General features: G+C 43.6%; 1 protein-coding gene across 8 annotated transcripts in view; it reads right to left on the bottom strand.

Annotated features, from left to right (window-relative positions):
- KIDINS220 (kinase D interacting substrate 220) overlaps positions 1–16,616 on the bottom strand; it is a 175,620-nt gene that overhangs the window by 155,260 nt on the left and 3,744 nt on the right. For all 8 annotated transcript variants that reach the window (XM_075598322.1, XM_075598321.1, XM_075598320.1 and 5 more), the window contains exon 2: positions 3,294–3,442. In XM_075598322.1, coding sequence (XP_075454437.1) covers positions 3,294–3,401 — 108 coding nt within the window. In that variant the 5' untranslated portion in view covers positions 3,402–3,442. The remainder of the gene's footprint in view (positions 1–3,293; positions 3,443–16,616) is intronic.

The raw sequence follows: 16,616 nt of genomic DNA on the forward strand, positions 1-16,616 counted from the left end.
ACTGATTGAGCCACCTGTGCTGAAGCAGGGATATCCTGAAAACCTGGCCTGTTGGGGTTGTTGAGGACTGGAGTTGAGCATCCCTGATTTAGACAGCAGCCAGTTATAAAAGAACATTGTCCCAGGATGAAAATGTCAATTTAAATCAGCCACCCACCCCCCCCCCCCCCCCCAGAAGCATATACAAGTTTAATTTATATAGTCTTACTAAATTGCCCCCGGAGCATGTCTTGTTTTTTATCTGTAGAAAACAAACATTTAATTGCTGTTCAGTTGATGCCACCTAGTGCACAACAAATGCACCAACCAAGCTGTATCCCTCAGCACAAACAGGGAAACAACGTGACCAGGGCTTCTCTCCCAGTTATGCTGGGTATTAAGAGATAATGTGGGTACAAGGATCAGAGAATGCGTTTCTTTTTCAATGTAGCTTTTGCACAGCAGAAAAAAGCTGTTACAGCTACAACACAACATTCCCCTGTTTTATCCTCTTTCTTACCTGTATATATAAAGCATGTATAGGCATACCCCGAATTAACATGCGCAATGTGTCCGGAGCATGTACTGTATGTAAAGTGAAGCACTGCCTTTTTACCACTTATCGATGCATGTACTGTAATCGTCATATATGTGCATACCTGATGTAAATAACACATTTGTAACCAAAATAAATACAGTAGGCTTTATTGAAACAAACTCTTTTGTCAGCGGATTTGACTTGCTATGTGTTATGTGCTGTAGATTTACTGTACATTTCCTTGTTTTTACAATTCCAGCATGGTGTATTATATAAAGTATATAATATAATAATATCTATTATTATTATTATTATTATACTACACCATGCATGAATTGAACCCCTGATACTTCATATGCTGGTGCAATCCTCTAACTGCTACACCACAATTAAAATATACCTTCCGAACAACCGTAGGGTTGTTTAATAAAGAGGACAGCCTTCCATCCACACTGTGGTCTAGTGCTTAGAGCATATGAAACGATCGAGGGTTCAATTCCAGCATGGTGTATTATAATATATTTGTTAAATGACTGAAAATTGAAGGTACGTACTCGTGAAGCGAGTTAAGTGAGTGTACTTAAAACGGGGTATGCCTGTATATGTAACAATGTATAATTCTACATTCTTACCTGAGCTGGCAATCATTTTGTGCTCCTGTTATAAATGTGTAAAAATCCTGATTGTGTGACTAAGGCTGCGGACATAGTGCGCGCGCACAGAGCGCAAGTAGGCGTGTGCACCTCTCACCTGAGCGTTCCATGTCCTCCATTGACGCGCGCGATGGAGAGGCGTGGCCGTGACATCACCTCCAAATCCTGCCGCACACGTCGCATCACGACTGGTGCACTTAATGAATTTGTTCGGCTGCCTAAGATAATGGCTGCAGCCGAAACAAGCACTATGACGCCAATGCATAAGCGCATAGTGCGCGCTAACATGTGCACATGTGCTACAGGGAAAGTGGCGCTTCACAATACAAACAAGTTTGTATTCCAAACGCGACGCCGGGTCACATGGAGAGCGCGGAAGCTAGCGCGCTCTACTATGGACGCGGCCTGTGAAAATAGCTGCTTCAGTCAGTACAACTCAGCAGCTACAATGTATCTGTATATTTATTAGTAAGGTAACATTATCTATTGTTACAGTTTGCAGCTGAAACTGCTGAAAACATTTGCAACAAATTATCCCACACAGGCAAGTGTTGCAAATATCTTGCACTGCTGGGGAGGTGGGATAAAACCTGCTATAAAAATCAAAGGACGCTTTAAAACTCATTAAATATGGCATTGAGTTCAATTTAAAAAAAATGCAGTAAGTTTTAATACTAATGAAATGATTAAAAAAATAATAATAATAAATAATATGTCATGTTTTGCAGCATTAAATCCTTCTGAGAAATACTTAGGCTGCGGCCATAGTGTATGTGATCCCACACGTGCGGCGCAAACAAAATACACTATCAGGACGGCCATAGTGCGCGCGATGGCGCAGCAAAATTTTGAAGAGACAAATAATTTTGTTTTTTCGCGTGACGGCCGCGTCATGAGGGGTTGAGCCAATGAGGGCAAACCAGCCTGGTGATGTCACGGCCACGCCTCCCAATCAGTCCACAGATCGCTCGGGCGACAGGCGTGCGCAACTCCATGCACGCGACTCCATGCACGCGCCTACCTTCTGTCCAATGCCTTAAGCATATTAATAAAACTATTTAAACAAAGGGATAATCAGAGTCCCGCTAGCAGTAGTCAACCCTGCCAGTATACCTTCCACATATGCACACACAAATCCCCCCTTCTGCAGATGAAACATTGGTCCTCAAGTCAAAGTGTGCCTATTATACAATAAGCTGCAAAAATAAATCTATAGTATTACATATTTAATCAGATTTATTTATTTATATGTTTAAACTTTGTAGCCTTTAAGACTGCAGGTTCACCACAGCAGGACCCTTCCTCTGTGAATGAGGTGTTTAGAAGATTAGCATACCGCAGCTGGGGTATTGTCCATCTGGGGTATTGATTCGTGAAGGAGGTGTTTAGCTTACAAAGTGACCCTTTCCAGGACTAATACGGCTAACTAGCACCCTAACCAGTTTCATAGTCACATTACTGAACTTGCTTATTGATAAACTGATGGGAAGTTGTGAGCAATGTAATCATCTTCCTTGTGGAAAAAGGATTGAGGAGACTGTTGTAGACCATGCCAAATAGACCAGAGGAAGAAACTATGGCAGGTCTTCAGAGACAACTCTGTGAATGCTAACGAAAAAGCATAATGTATTGATCAAGTTATTAGTTTTTGCACAATATCAATAAAATTAACACAGCACAATCCAATCTAGGCCTAAAAAAATTTTTTAAAAAAAAACAAAAACATAAATATGAACTTTACTCCAGAATATACCAGGATACATGGAATCTCCAAGTCTCACACCTCTCCTCATGGTCCTGAGATGGAACAAGTTTCTACGCACAGCAAATGAAAAATACTAGACCAGGAGTGGCCAATTCCAGTCCTCAAGGGCCACCATCCCAGCTTCAGCACAGGTGGCTCAATCAGAGGCTAATTCAAAGACTAAGTCACCTGTGCTGAAGCAGGGATATCCTGAATATCTGACCTGTTGGTGGCCCTTGAGGACTGGAGTTGGCCACCCTTGTATTAGTCATATGCAAATGAAACATCCCATGCAGCTTTGCAAATGCTTTGAACGCTTGCTGCTGTGGCTGCTGGTCTCCGCAGGGTGATTTGAGAATCTGTGCATTTAATTTAATACCTCATTTCTTTCGTCCACATCCTTGCACTTTTCCAGGAGCGTTTTCAGCGCAGCAATGTTCCCCTCTTCCACGTAGGTCAGCAGGGTCTGAGGACCCAGGCCCGCCATGTCCCTGGGTGTGTGTCGGGGTCTGCAACAGCTGTAAACAACTGCAAATAAAAGCATATATAAATTGGTTAAATTACTTTTTTTTTTTTTTTTTAAAGAAAAACAATATTTAGACTTTTCTGTTGTTGTAATTCTGCTTAGAAAACACGGGTTACACTCAATCATGTAACATTTAAAAACATTGTTCTTGAATGATTCAAATGAAACTGGGACTGGAATAACACTAAATCAATAAAAGTATAGAATAGTACTTTATTTTTTTTTATTTTTAACAGCTACTTAAGTAAAGGATTCTGCAATTATTTCTGGGATTTGTAGTCAACAAGACACTCAGAAAACTCACATTAGAGGTCATGTCCATTAAATGGATTTTACTTAAATATTTAATGCACACAAATACTAGAGAACGTTGCAGGTTAATATATTGGAATATATACATATAATTACGTATTATATAGAAACAAAAAACAGACAACAGTTAGGAACTACTTGGCCAATCTACTCTGCCCATTTTCCTACAGATGCAGCACTATTGTAGGTTGCGCCGACACCCTAAACCCGCTGTGGCCCCGTATTTTTTCAATCTGTGCTCGCGGTCTCAGTACGGAGACTTAATGGCCCGTCGGGATTAACACAGAGGGGGTCCATGCATCTGAATGGGACTCGCGCTGTGTGAATCCTACTGGGCTGCACCTGTCTGTACGAGACGCACAGTGAGATTGAATCAGTCACTCTACCTACGCCCCTCTAATAGGCGATCGCACGGCTTTTATTTTATTTTAATAACACGGTATTGAAGCAGGGGGTCTCCGTAGCAGAATCGCATTAATTTCAGGTCTGGGGACCCCCTGGTTCAAGAGTTAGGGCTGTTCTATAGTGCGTGTGCTTGCTGCAACGTGCGCGCACGGCAATTATACATGGCTGAGGTTAGTCAACCTTTCTATAATAGGACCGCGCGCATGCACGGCAGTGAGAGTGCAGCCGGGAGACAGGGGAAGAGTAGGAAAATAAAGATTTTGCGCCGCTACCTCCGCTGAAATGTATGTATACAGTATGTGTGTGTGTGTGTATTTCTGCATGTGTATGTATGCACAATGTTAATAAATATTTTATTTTTACAAATGTAATTTTTTTTTTAATAATAAATCACACACACACACACACACACACACACACACACACACACACACACACACACACACCTTCCCGTCGGTCCTGAAAGCACGGACTGTATACCCACAAAAAGCGTGCGGCACGTGCACGCGCGTTCGCACAGGCACGCACGGCCGCACACTGCATAGAACGGCCCTTACAGGCCGGTATGGTGTGTCTGTATCCCCATGTTTAAATTCTCCCACCTCACGGCCCACGTGCGGGACAATTAAAAAAAGCAGGGGGATACCGGCACCTCGTAACTAAGCCTGTAACTCAGGAAGCAGGGGGTCCCCGAACCTGAAATGAATGCGATTGTGCCCCTGCTCCAATACAGATTTCTTAAAATAAAATAAAAGCCATACAATCGCCTAATAGAGGCGGGCAGGGAGAGTGACTGATTCAGTCTCACTCTTACTACGCGTCACTTACAGACAAGTGCAGCCCGATAGAATTCACACAGCGCGTGTCCCATTCAGACGCAAGGACCCCCGCTGTGTTAATCCCAATGGGACATAAGCGGTGTGGCGCAGACTGTCAAGGCATTGCGCGGTTGCCATGCTCGCAGGCAAGCGACCGCCCATAGCGCTGCATCTGTATATTCTGCAAAACCTCCAATTTCGTTAGATCTTTACCTCATCATATTTCTTAAATTGTGTCTATCCCAAGCATGTTTTCAATTCCCTTGCAGGATTAGCCTCCACCACCTCTGTTGGGAGGCTCGTCCCCCCATCCTTCCTGTTAAGTACTAGCTCACATTGTCAGGGAGCCTAGCTCCAGAGCATGAGCTCCTGTTGTAACATCTTCTTTCAAAGCGGCCTACATAACTGGCCTTTGAGTTACTTCACGCATGTCAGGCCAGATGACACTTTCAGATGTTAACTTTTTTGTTTCTAAAATTCAAGGATCAATTAATGTGCTTGTTTTATTATTATTTTTCCACAGTGTGTGTGTGTGTGTGTGTGTGTACACAGCGAGACGCATTAAACCAGGAAGTGTCGACATCTTAGTACACAGTAAGGCTGCGCTTATAGTGCCTGGCGACGTTGCTCCAAACAGAAGCATTGTCACCGTCGCAAGCGCTTATATTAAGCATGACCCGACGGAGCAACCAAAAATTTGGTAGCCAGTCAGATTTGATTTTTCAGAGGCTGTCGCCACATGTGGAATTGTAAGGGTTATTACCTTCCGATATATGTGGTTTTATTGCATTTATTGAGTTTGATATTGTATGGGATTTGCGCAGTGTGTCTTTTTTCCTTATTAGATATAGATATCTCAAATGGAAATATTACTGTATGCTCATTTGCATGTCTTAGACAGGTCTGCAACCCCGCCTTTCACCATTATCACCCAGCACACAGCACTTCCACTGCAGCAAGGGATTCTGGGAAATGACATGCAAATGAGCACACAGTGCCACCTTTTGCTTAAAACCATAAATATGGTTCCCTATGTGCTTAAGCTTGCTGCATGGTCACAGCTTTGAGCACAGCCAGGGTTAAGAAGCATAGCCAGCAAACCCACCCACAGACAGACTGTTTTGACCTTATTTGCATTGACCATTGACTTATTTTACCTAATTTGCATGTCATTTCCCAGAATCCCTTGCTGCAGTGGAAGTGCTGGGTGATAATGGTGAAAGGCGGGGTTGCAGACTTGTCAAAGACATGCAAATGAGCATACAGTAATATTTCCATTTGCTATATGCTTTGCTGTGGAGTTTTTGTCACTTTTTTTACATACCATAACGTGTGTGTATATATATTTTGACAGTCAGGCTCTGTATACATTAGTAGGAGGTGACAGTATGCCTGCTTTCCAGAGTATGCGAGGAGTTAACCCCACTGACTAGTCCACAGGGGATCCTAATTAAGTGAGCTCATCTGCTTTTAAAAAAGGAAGAGGAAATGCCTCTGGGGCGGCAATCTCTCTCAGACATGGAGAGGACAGAAAAGAGCTGACAGACCGACACAGGCTGCTCATATTTATGCTGTCCCAAATGGAATAAAGCTCCCAGGTAAGGAGCCACGTGGTGTTACTGAATATTGTTGGTCTAGTCTAGTTTAGCTAACCAGCCAGGTAGATAGGGGAACTAACTAAACAAAAAGTTCACTCTAACGGGGATAGGCTTTTGGTTTATGTTTTGTTTTACTTAAAGGGACAGAGCACCCATTGTTTTGTTAAATTTTTGGACAAATAAAACCACCAGCATATTATTTTACCGAAAGAATTGTGTTGCCTCTTCACTAACCACAATCAACCTGCTACAATATATATGTGTGTGTACAGACACACAGTGTAGGGGTATGTATGACTGTGTGTGATGTGCGAGTGTGTGAATGTATATATATACATACACACGACCATATCCATACTGTATATCCTATTCCGATGACACAACACATTTTGCATTAGTGATGCACAGCTTGTGATCACGTCACCATGCATTTTCCCACCTGATCTAACACCGTTATCATGGTGGTCCTCACAGCTCGTTAGAGTTCTGAGCCAGACCAGTCTTTTTATGGCCAACCATTCATATCCTATTGATATAGAAATTAGGGGCACTGAAATGCATTGGTTATTCCAGGGACCTACTGTGGTTAATGATCCCCTAAACAGGTTTGATAACCTCTTGTTTAGTCAATCTAGTATTAGAAAACTTGGGAATTTTAACCAATAGGTTTCTCCTCTTTCACACTATATCCCCAAAAAATCAGCAAACACAATGTCTTTAATTAAGGACATTTAGCATTCATTTGATAAAATAGGCTGTTTATGGCACGCAATTGTTGAACAAAATACTTTGATGAATAATCACCATAAAATGTACTGACATATTTCAGACTACAAGAACAGGTTAATTGGGAAATCACTCAGATAAACCTGTCACTATTTGGTAAATGGCTATTTCATCTATTGACAAAGCACTTTAAGTGCTTACAGTAATTACAAAACAAAGTGACTCAGTGTTATTTCAATGATTTTCTAATAAGAAAACACTGTGAATTATTGAAACACAAACAAGTAGAGAATAGTGTGTGTGTGTGTGTGTGTGTGTGTATGTATATATATATATATATATATATATATATATATATATATATATATATATATATATATATATATATATATAATCACAGAGACAGAGAGAGAGAGAGAGAGAGAGAGAGAGAGAGAGAGAGAGAGAGAGAGAGAGAGAGAGATAGAATATATATATATATATATATATTCTAATCTCTTAACCCGGTTATAGCGCGGTTTGAGCGTGGACCCCGAAATGTAAAAAAATGTTTTGGTTTTTTTTAACCACAGGCACACAGCCAGCACACAGCATCCCCCCACCTCTGGTAGTGCTGCTGCTGGGGCATCGTGTGGGACTGCTGGGGTAGTGCGGTGGCTGCTGGGGTAGTGCGGTAGCTGCTGGGGTAGTGCGGTGGCTGCTTGCGCCTCACTCCGCCTCCTCCCGATCGGGCGCGCGGCGGCCATTTAAAAAAAAAATTAGAGCGATCCGGGTTATAGCGAGGTCGGATTGGGTGGTCCCTGATGACCGCGTTATAACGGGGTTGACGTGTGTGTGTGTGTGTGTGTGTGTGTGTGTGTGTGTGTGTGTGTGTGTGTGTGTGTGTGTGTGTGTGTATATATATATATATATATATATATATATATATATATGTGCATGATTAGATAGATAGATAAAAAAGTTCTAACATTTCCAAATGTTAGAACTTTTAACGTTAGAAAATTAATGTTAGAAAATCATTGATGAGATTCAACTTTCAAACAACTTTGAATGTTGGCTAGAGCAAGCCACAGAGATCTCTAACTTTTTGAGATTGGGCTTACGCCAGAGAAGATTCATAGTCTCCTGTCGCCAAGGTGCTGTGGGACAAGTACTTTGTCAATTATGGATTGCCGGCTATGATGCATATCGATCAAGGGCGGGCCTTTGAAAGTCAACACATCAACGAACTACTGCGCCCCTGCGGGATTAAAATAAATAAATAAATCACGAACAATGCCTTACCACCCACAGGGGGATACTCAACCCGTGAGATTCAATAGGACCCTATTGAATATGATGGGCACATTAAATACTCATGGAAGAAACTATGGAGTTAGCATGTGCACCACCTGGTACATGCATATAACTGCACCCGAAATAACTACAGGATATTCGTATTACTTGATGTTTGTACTGGAAGCCCAATTACCCATTGACCCGTGTTTTGGAGTAGTGGCAGATGGCACATCTCCATCCACGCACATGCAGTATGTACAGAGACTCAAGGAACAGTTGCAAGAAGCATACAGACTGGCCACAACTGCTGCCAATACAAACAATTGGGTAAATAAAGGCCGTTATAGCAAAAGAGTAATCGAGCAAAAGCTACACGTGCATGACAGAGTCCATATCCAAAACCTGGGCATACATGGTAAACACAAAATAGCGAATCGCTGGAAATCCGAAAAAGGAAGTGGACCAGAGAAGAACCTGCATAAGAATCATCTCCTGCCAACAGGTCAGTTGGTGTGATGCCCTGAGAAAGAAAGTATTCCAGGAGTAGCAAGTCGGCCTAGGAGAAGTAATTGACTAAACCGAGGACAGGGTCCTCCTGGGAGTAGCCCACCAAGCCACTATAGGCAGGACATTGATAAGGAGTCGGATCAGGATGAGGGATACCAAAAGGAGGGAGAATGATAGGGCACTTATCGAATATCCTGGATCAGGAACAGCGGCATGGTCCTCAAGGTGTATGTACAGATGCAGCAGTCATTATTCGAACAAATCACGGAGCCGTTTTCGTGTGCTCTGCTGTATTCCACACGGAATTAACGCCGCCTATCGCCCCAGGCACACGTGTTTATCGCGGTTGCTTTGTTGGAATTTCATGGGTTCTGTTTCTTTGTGTGCAATAAAATGAATGAATTGTAATGTGCACAGTACTGTGCTACTGTGTCAATTTCAGGTGTTTAAAAACCAGAACACTAAAAAGCCATTTTCTGCACTCGCGTCTTAAGGCGGTACGGTTGGAAGAAATCCCGCTGACATGGGTATTCCGAGGTATACAACGCGTGAAGTGTTTGAATAACGGCCGCTGTATGTATGTATGTCTTTATTTATATAGCGCCATTAATGTACATAGCGCTTCACAGTAGTAATACATGTGATAATCATATAAATAACAGGTCATGGGAATAAGTGCTTCAGACATAAAAGTATCATTTAGGAAGACGAGTCCCTGCTCCGAGGAGCTTACAATCTAATTGGTAGGTAGGGAGAACGTACAGAGACAGTAGGAGGACATTCACGTGTGTCTGCAGGGGGTCAAGCTTTATGTATTGTGTGTCTAGTATTATCCATGGTGCTACTCATATGCTTCTTTAACCAAGTGTGTCTAAAGGAGGGTCTTAAATGAGGATAGAGAGGGTGCTAGTCAGGTATTGAGGGGAAGGGCATTCCAGAGGTGTAGGGCAGTCCACAATGCAACCAGCAGGGGCCTCAGGACAGAGATATTATCACAGAGTTGGATCCCGAAGCAGAGGAATTCCCCCCAGTGGGTCCCATTGAACAGTATAGCGAAACGGAAGATGTATTAGTGCTAGCTAGTTGCGAGCCCCCCTCAAGAGTAAGGTCTGCAGAACATGTCCAAAAAAGGGAGACTAGAAACCCCATTAGACTGACCTATGATTCTCCAGGGGTATCTAGAGATTCTCGTGGTTAGTGTGGCAAAATGGGTGGTACCTATGACCCAAGAGATAGGCGACCCTGGGAGCTGTAGGACCATGTGGTGCATCATTAGTGCAATCTGCAAAAAATTGGATGTGTGTTGGTTCCACACTACCTATAATTCTACAGTATGTATCTAGAAAGTAAGATGTGTTAGATAGTTATGTCATGTGCCACCAGGACTATAACCTGGTTGATGAGGACATTAACATTTTGCTTGGAGAGGGTAGGCTGTAACCCCGTGTGTTAAGCTCCACACACTCATACTGCCCCCTGGCAGGTTCCTCTCCAGTATGCTCTGGGTATGCGACTGTAATGGACACGAGCAGCCAATAACGGCTGTGGAAGAGGAGGGATTATGAGGCGAGGAGCCTTAAAAAAGGGGGATGGCCATGTTGAGTCAGATCTGTGCTGACCTGAGGGCTATCAGGTTTGGCCGAGGATTGCAGAGAATGCACGTGGCAGCCAGAGCAGAGAGCTACAGTATCAGACATGGTCGAGGGTTAAAGAATCGTCAGAGGATCCTCAAAGTCTACAATGCACAGTGGTACAGAAGCACTCTTTTCGAAGTACAGACCGGCAACAGTTAGTACATAACGAGCTCCCACCGTGTGCCGGCACCATCACAAGCAAACATATCCAGGATTGGGTGGCTAATACACCGCTGACTGACTCACGCCAGCGCAGCATCATTTGGGGATTTTGAGTGAATAAATGAGTGTTTACGGCGCAAACTGAATAAAGGTGAAATGGGATAAAAGTGATAGTGATTACAAAGTAACTAATGATACCAGCCCTGCTAAACGATGATGCTGCACACTCCTACGTTGAACCAGGGCATCATGAATCAAATCACCATCACTGATACATGTGGGAAGAAACGCATACAGAAATGCTGGTGCAATAACGTTTTATCTCCAAGCAGCAAACAACACAGTGGGGATACAGTAAACTCACACTCTCCCCCAAGGTAGCGTGCAGGGAGTGACTTGGGGCACACTCCAACCCTAACTCGGCTCTCGTCAGCAGCTTGTATTCCTGTCCTGTAAGGCAGCGGTGCGCAAAGTGGGGGGCGCGACCCCCAGGGGGGGCGGAGATTGTGCTGGGGGGGCACGGGCAGTTGCAGAGGCCCCGCGCTCTTCCCCCAGGCATTTAAATTAAATGCCGGGGGAATCGCCTGAGGCCCCTGCAACTGTTTACATACCGGGATTAAGCAGTCTGTGTTGCGTCGCCATGGCAACGCGGCATCAATAGACGCCGCGGCACCATGTGACCTGACGTCACACGCCCACGCAGCGTCATCTGACGCGGATAAAGGTAGGCAGGGGGCGTGAGAGCCGGGGGCAGAGAGACAGGGGGGCGCAGCACAAAAAGTTTCCGCTCCCCTGCTGTAAGGTCATCCACACGGAGTCTTTCCCGTCTGCTTCCCTCGCTAGCAGGCACACCAGAGATCTCTGACGTAAGCGCTGTATTGTCGAGGGGTTGGTATGGTGGCCACCAAGGTCCAAAAAGCCCAATGTGTTTCGCCAAATCAGTAGGCTACTTCTGGAGTCATGCTGGGATCTAGGCGGTGCCTAGAGGAATCATTTAAATATATTGCACATTAAGTATTTGTTTATTGTCACCAGTTTAAGTTTGCGCCTTATTTTTTCTACATTTTTGGATTCTGCTGTATTTGTATACTGTGTGTAGTGTCCCTCGGCTGAGGATCACAAGGTACCAGACTTGGTAGTGGATAAGTAAACTAGTTGTGCCACCTGTATAATGTGTCCGTATACTTCTTACTGTCTGACCGTATACCATGTGTGGCCCAGTAAGTTATTAACAGGGACTCAGGCCCCAACCTCAGCAATAGTCATAAGTCAGAGCTAAAAGTAGAGAGGTTACAATTGTTTATATATTTTTCAAATCAATTTCAAGTCTTTATTAAGAACAATATTAAATTAATAACAATGTTACCATGGAGCATGCTCTCTCTTTTTGTTTATATTTCATATATGTCTTATTGGTCAGATTCAAACAGCTGCACTAAGACTCCTGGAAATACCCTGTGGGAACTCAAAAGTATCTCTCTCCATGAAATAAAAATACCAGAAAATATTCAGTATTGTAATAAATCTGGCACACCAGAGGTTAATTTTAGTTGTAGATTGCATTAAAAATACATGAATGGTTTTATGGCAGATCAGGCCACTGGCCCTGCCCGTTTCTGTGTTAGTCCAGAAATGTGGTTATCGAAGGTAAATGCCTGGTTTTGGAACTTAGCCGATTGAAACCTGGCGTTGCAATTCTTCTGACGTAGAAATAAACAAAAACCCTCTTATGTATTTTAAAAGGGATTCCTGAAAGAGTCTGTAAATATCAAGGTGTGTGGTCAGGAAGGTATTACTGAATTGTGTAGATTTACTAAATATAAAGATATCATACATCTAACAACAATACACGAGAATTACAGATGAAGCTTTGTAACAGTTGCGATCAGCCGATTAAATTAATACCAACAATGGCAGGTTGGTCTATGTTATATCTCCGATAGTAGTTTTCTCATGCAATAGTAGAAGTTGTGTGGCCATATTTTATATCCATGGGTGCATTTTAATTATACAGATGCAACAGTAAACATGGCATTCTTATAAGTAATATATGAATAAAGATATGGGACATTTTATATATCCAGGCAGCTTTTTAAAAGTTCTTTTTTTCCTAAAGTCATAAAAATATCACTCGCTGCAGCTTGATGAGAAGGGGGGTTTCAAAATATGTCCAGGAGTTGGCCAAGTTCCAATGCAGGAAGTTAGCTATAAGCCATAAAATTCAGATATAAAAGCAGAAATTCGGCGTGGTCTGGAGCTAGACCAAGATGGATGCATGAGACTGCAGCTCCACAAGCAGGGATCAATAATCCAATCAAATCCGGGTCCAGTTTCAATCATATGGATCAATGGCATGCATAGCTGAACAGCCTGGGTAGCCATGACTATTTTGATGCTAAAATTGATCAATTTGAACATTGCCAAGATACTTTAATAAAAACAACGCTTTGGGGCCTAGTTGGAGAAGCCACGTTTCAGGGGCCTATAATGGAGACCCATTCAAACGAGCGTACAAGCCTAACGCCGTCGACACAAAACAGTCATTATAGAAAAGCAGGAAAAAGTAAGAGGCGCTTCCCCTGCAGCACAAACCTCGCCCCAGTCAAATTGGCACAAGGAGACTACAATAGATCCTTATACATCGGCCTCCCAAAAGACAATAAAGCAGAAATAAATTCCCCCCCCCCCCCCAAATAAACAGTTCTAAAGAGCCTAAGCCTTGAAGGCATCCCACGTGTTTCCCTTCACCCCCAGTGATATTCATACCTGCGGGGGGCTGGTGCGGGAGAGGGGGGAGGGGCAGCCATTTTGCCCTGAAGCACAGGAGTTGCTGACGTAGGCAGAGGGTGACGTCTACAGCCAGTTCTGGACTGGGGGCATCGGGAAGTCTAAGGCCGGGGCCATAGAGGCTTCAGGAGAGCGGAGGAGCGCTAACGCTGAGGCTCGCCTGCTTAAGTCAGCGCGATTCCAAGGACTTGCAGGCGAGCCAGCGTGCGCGAAGGGAGCCGGGGGGAGGTGGTTGGAGGCGGGGCAGTGACGTCGCTGGGCCAATCGCCCGCGACGCACTGACATCAACGTCACTGCGCCGACATCACGGCGCCGTGACGTTGACGCTGCTTCAGGCTGATTGGATGTTTTCAGCCGACAGCGCGCTGAAAAACAGCTTGGCGCTCGGCTGAAAACTCCAAAGCCTCCGCACGCCTGCGGACGCTCGCGTGAGCCCCCTCTCAAGGCATCCTCATTGAGGATGCGGCGGCTCAGCGCTGAGCGTCCGCACGGCTCAGCGCGGCCTGTCCTATGGACTCGGCCTAAGAGAGACATGCTAAGCAAGGAGATGGCAACTTATAAAGTATTTGCTCCGTCAACCTGCACCCACCCAGACCAACAAGCATATAACGAAAGAAAAGCATAATCCTTAAAGTCACATGCAGTACATATACGTAATTTGTCAATAAAGATGCCATCAACAAAAGCCAAGAGACCAGCCACTCAAGAAGTGACCAAACACTTCACGAAGAATATTATGCCAGGCGAAAGTCAAAAAGACGGAGGCTCCCAGAGCGGACGCTCGGGGTCACCCCCAAATCCAGACGCAAGAAACAAGGATAACAAAAGTAGATCTGGAAGCATTATTTCAAATAAATTTGTCAACGATCCAACGTGAAATTCAAAAGGCTGTCTCTGACCTTAAACAAGAAATAGCGGCTTTGGGGCCCAGAACCGGAAAATTGGAGGTAAAAATGGCGGACTCCCTCCAAAGACAAACCAACTTGGAGGAGGAGGTTTCTGGGATCTCATCTGAATTCTCCCAGTTCAAAGATAATGTAGAAGACCTTGAGAACAGGGAAAGACGCCAAATTCTAAGGATCAGAAATATCCCCGAATCTGTTCCAATGGTGGACTTACAACAATATATCTGCAGGTTGTTTAAATCCCTAGTCCCAGACCTCAAAGAGGATACTCTAATGATGGGTGAGGGCTCTGTGGGCTCTGTCCCACGCAGCAACATTCCAAACAGAAACAGAGATGTTATCATAAGAATGTATTGCATATGTACATTGTATCTATTTGCAATATTTCTGTTTAGATAGATTACTGGTTGCATGAACACGTGACTTACCATTATAGGCACCTATATGTGCTTACCTGTTTGTATTGATACAGGTTTTTATTATTACTCATGTTGTTACGTCTTTAGTTTATAACAAGCATTTATCTGGTTGCCAGTACACTCTAAGCATACCACTTTACCTCTCATTGGAGGAGTCCAATGATTTCATTAAATGGTAAAGGTATGTTCACCCATTGTGACTGACAACTACCGTTTGTATATATAGCGTATATGTTTATTTGTTTGTGTATTCTGTTCACCTGTTGGTCATAGACTTCACTTTACCAAGTGTATCCTATTTTTATATTTCTTTGATTATAATAATTTTTTTAATTCCCTCATCTTACATTCAGACACACAGAGTGCTTTCAAAAGGGTTCTCTTTTCCCAATTCCTGATAATCTACACGCGATGCTGACAGAATTCAGGTCCCTCTCAGGATGCAAGATAAATTCATACAAAATCGGAAGCTTTAAAATCTGACTCTCCCTACTAACGAACTGATACTTATAAAAGCGAATTTCAATTATCGATGGAAGGAGTCCCGGCTAAAATATTTAGGCTTATATCTGACAAGCCCATATAGAACGTTATATAAAACATAACTATCCAGAGCTAAATACACAGATCAAGGAAGACCTGACCTCATGGGACAATTACCAGGTTTCATGGCTGGGCCGAGCGTGCTCACTAAAAAATGAATATTCTACCCTCACTACTATTTCCAGACTCTCCCGATTCCAGTGTCCTATAAGACCCTGAAAGACATACAAAACAAATGTTTTGATTTAATCTGGCAGAACAAGAGACAAAGAATAGTTAGGGCAGTACTTATGTCCTCAGAAGAGAGGGGGGGAGTAGCAGTTCCAAATATCACTAAGTATTACTTAGCATCACACTTGAAATAAATAATAATGTGGCACGCATTGGGGGACCACCATAGATGGGTAGAGATTGAAAGAGCTTTGTCCGGAGACATTTCACGTAATCAGCGTCACAGCCAATCTCAGCACAGATCGTGGAAGGGAGACAACACAGTCTCTACACGGGCACAGCAATGCAGCGCTTTAAATATTGTGATCTGATAAATTTATTGGGTCTACTTAGCTCAGTTGAGCTTTTCTGGACTTTTATTCATATGTGTTGTCTCCCTTCCGTGCTCTGAGCCGAGATTGGGTGTGACGCGGATTACGTCATCAGGTGGTGCCGCCCACTGACGTACAGAGCTCCTTCCCTGGGCTGTGACGGCCGGAGGAAGACACACGCAGTGTCTGTGTAGTGCAGCTGCTGGAGAGAGCGGGTTCCGATCTGCGTTCCTCCATCTATCTGTCTGGCCCTGACTGCTCTGGTTCCTGGAGGGATAGGAAGGTGGGGGCGAACCACTGCAGCCATAACTCAGACCGTGAAAGAGAACGTGGCACTCACTGTGGTTCCTGTGCAACAGACAGTGAAGCATACTGTCCTTTGTTGGTTTTTATACCTACACGCTCATTTAATTTTCTATTCTGTACGTGCATATCTACCTTTTTTACATAAACTTGATTGTTATATACTACACTATGAGGGTTTTGCGCTTTCTTCTTTTTTGATCTATTTAGCTGGCGTTACCCTGACCTTAGCTTTTC

Source organism: Ascaphus truei, chromosome 4, assembly GCF_040206685.1.
Source record: "Ascaphus truei isolate aAscTru1 chromosome 4, aAscTru1.hap1, whole genome shotgun sequence".
NCBI classification, from domain to species: Eukaryota; Metazoa; Chordata; class Amphibia; order Anura; family Ascaphidae; genus Ascaphus; species Ascaphus truei.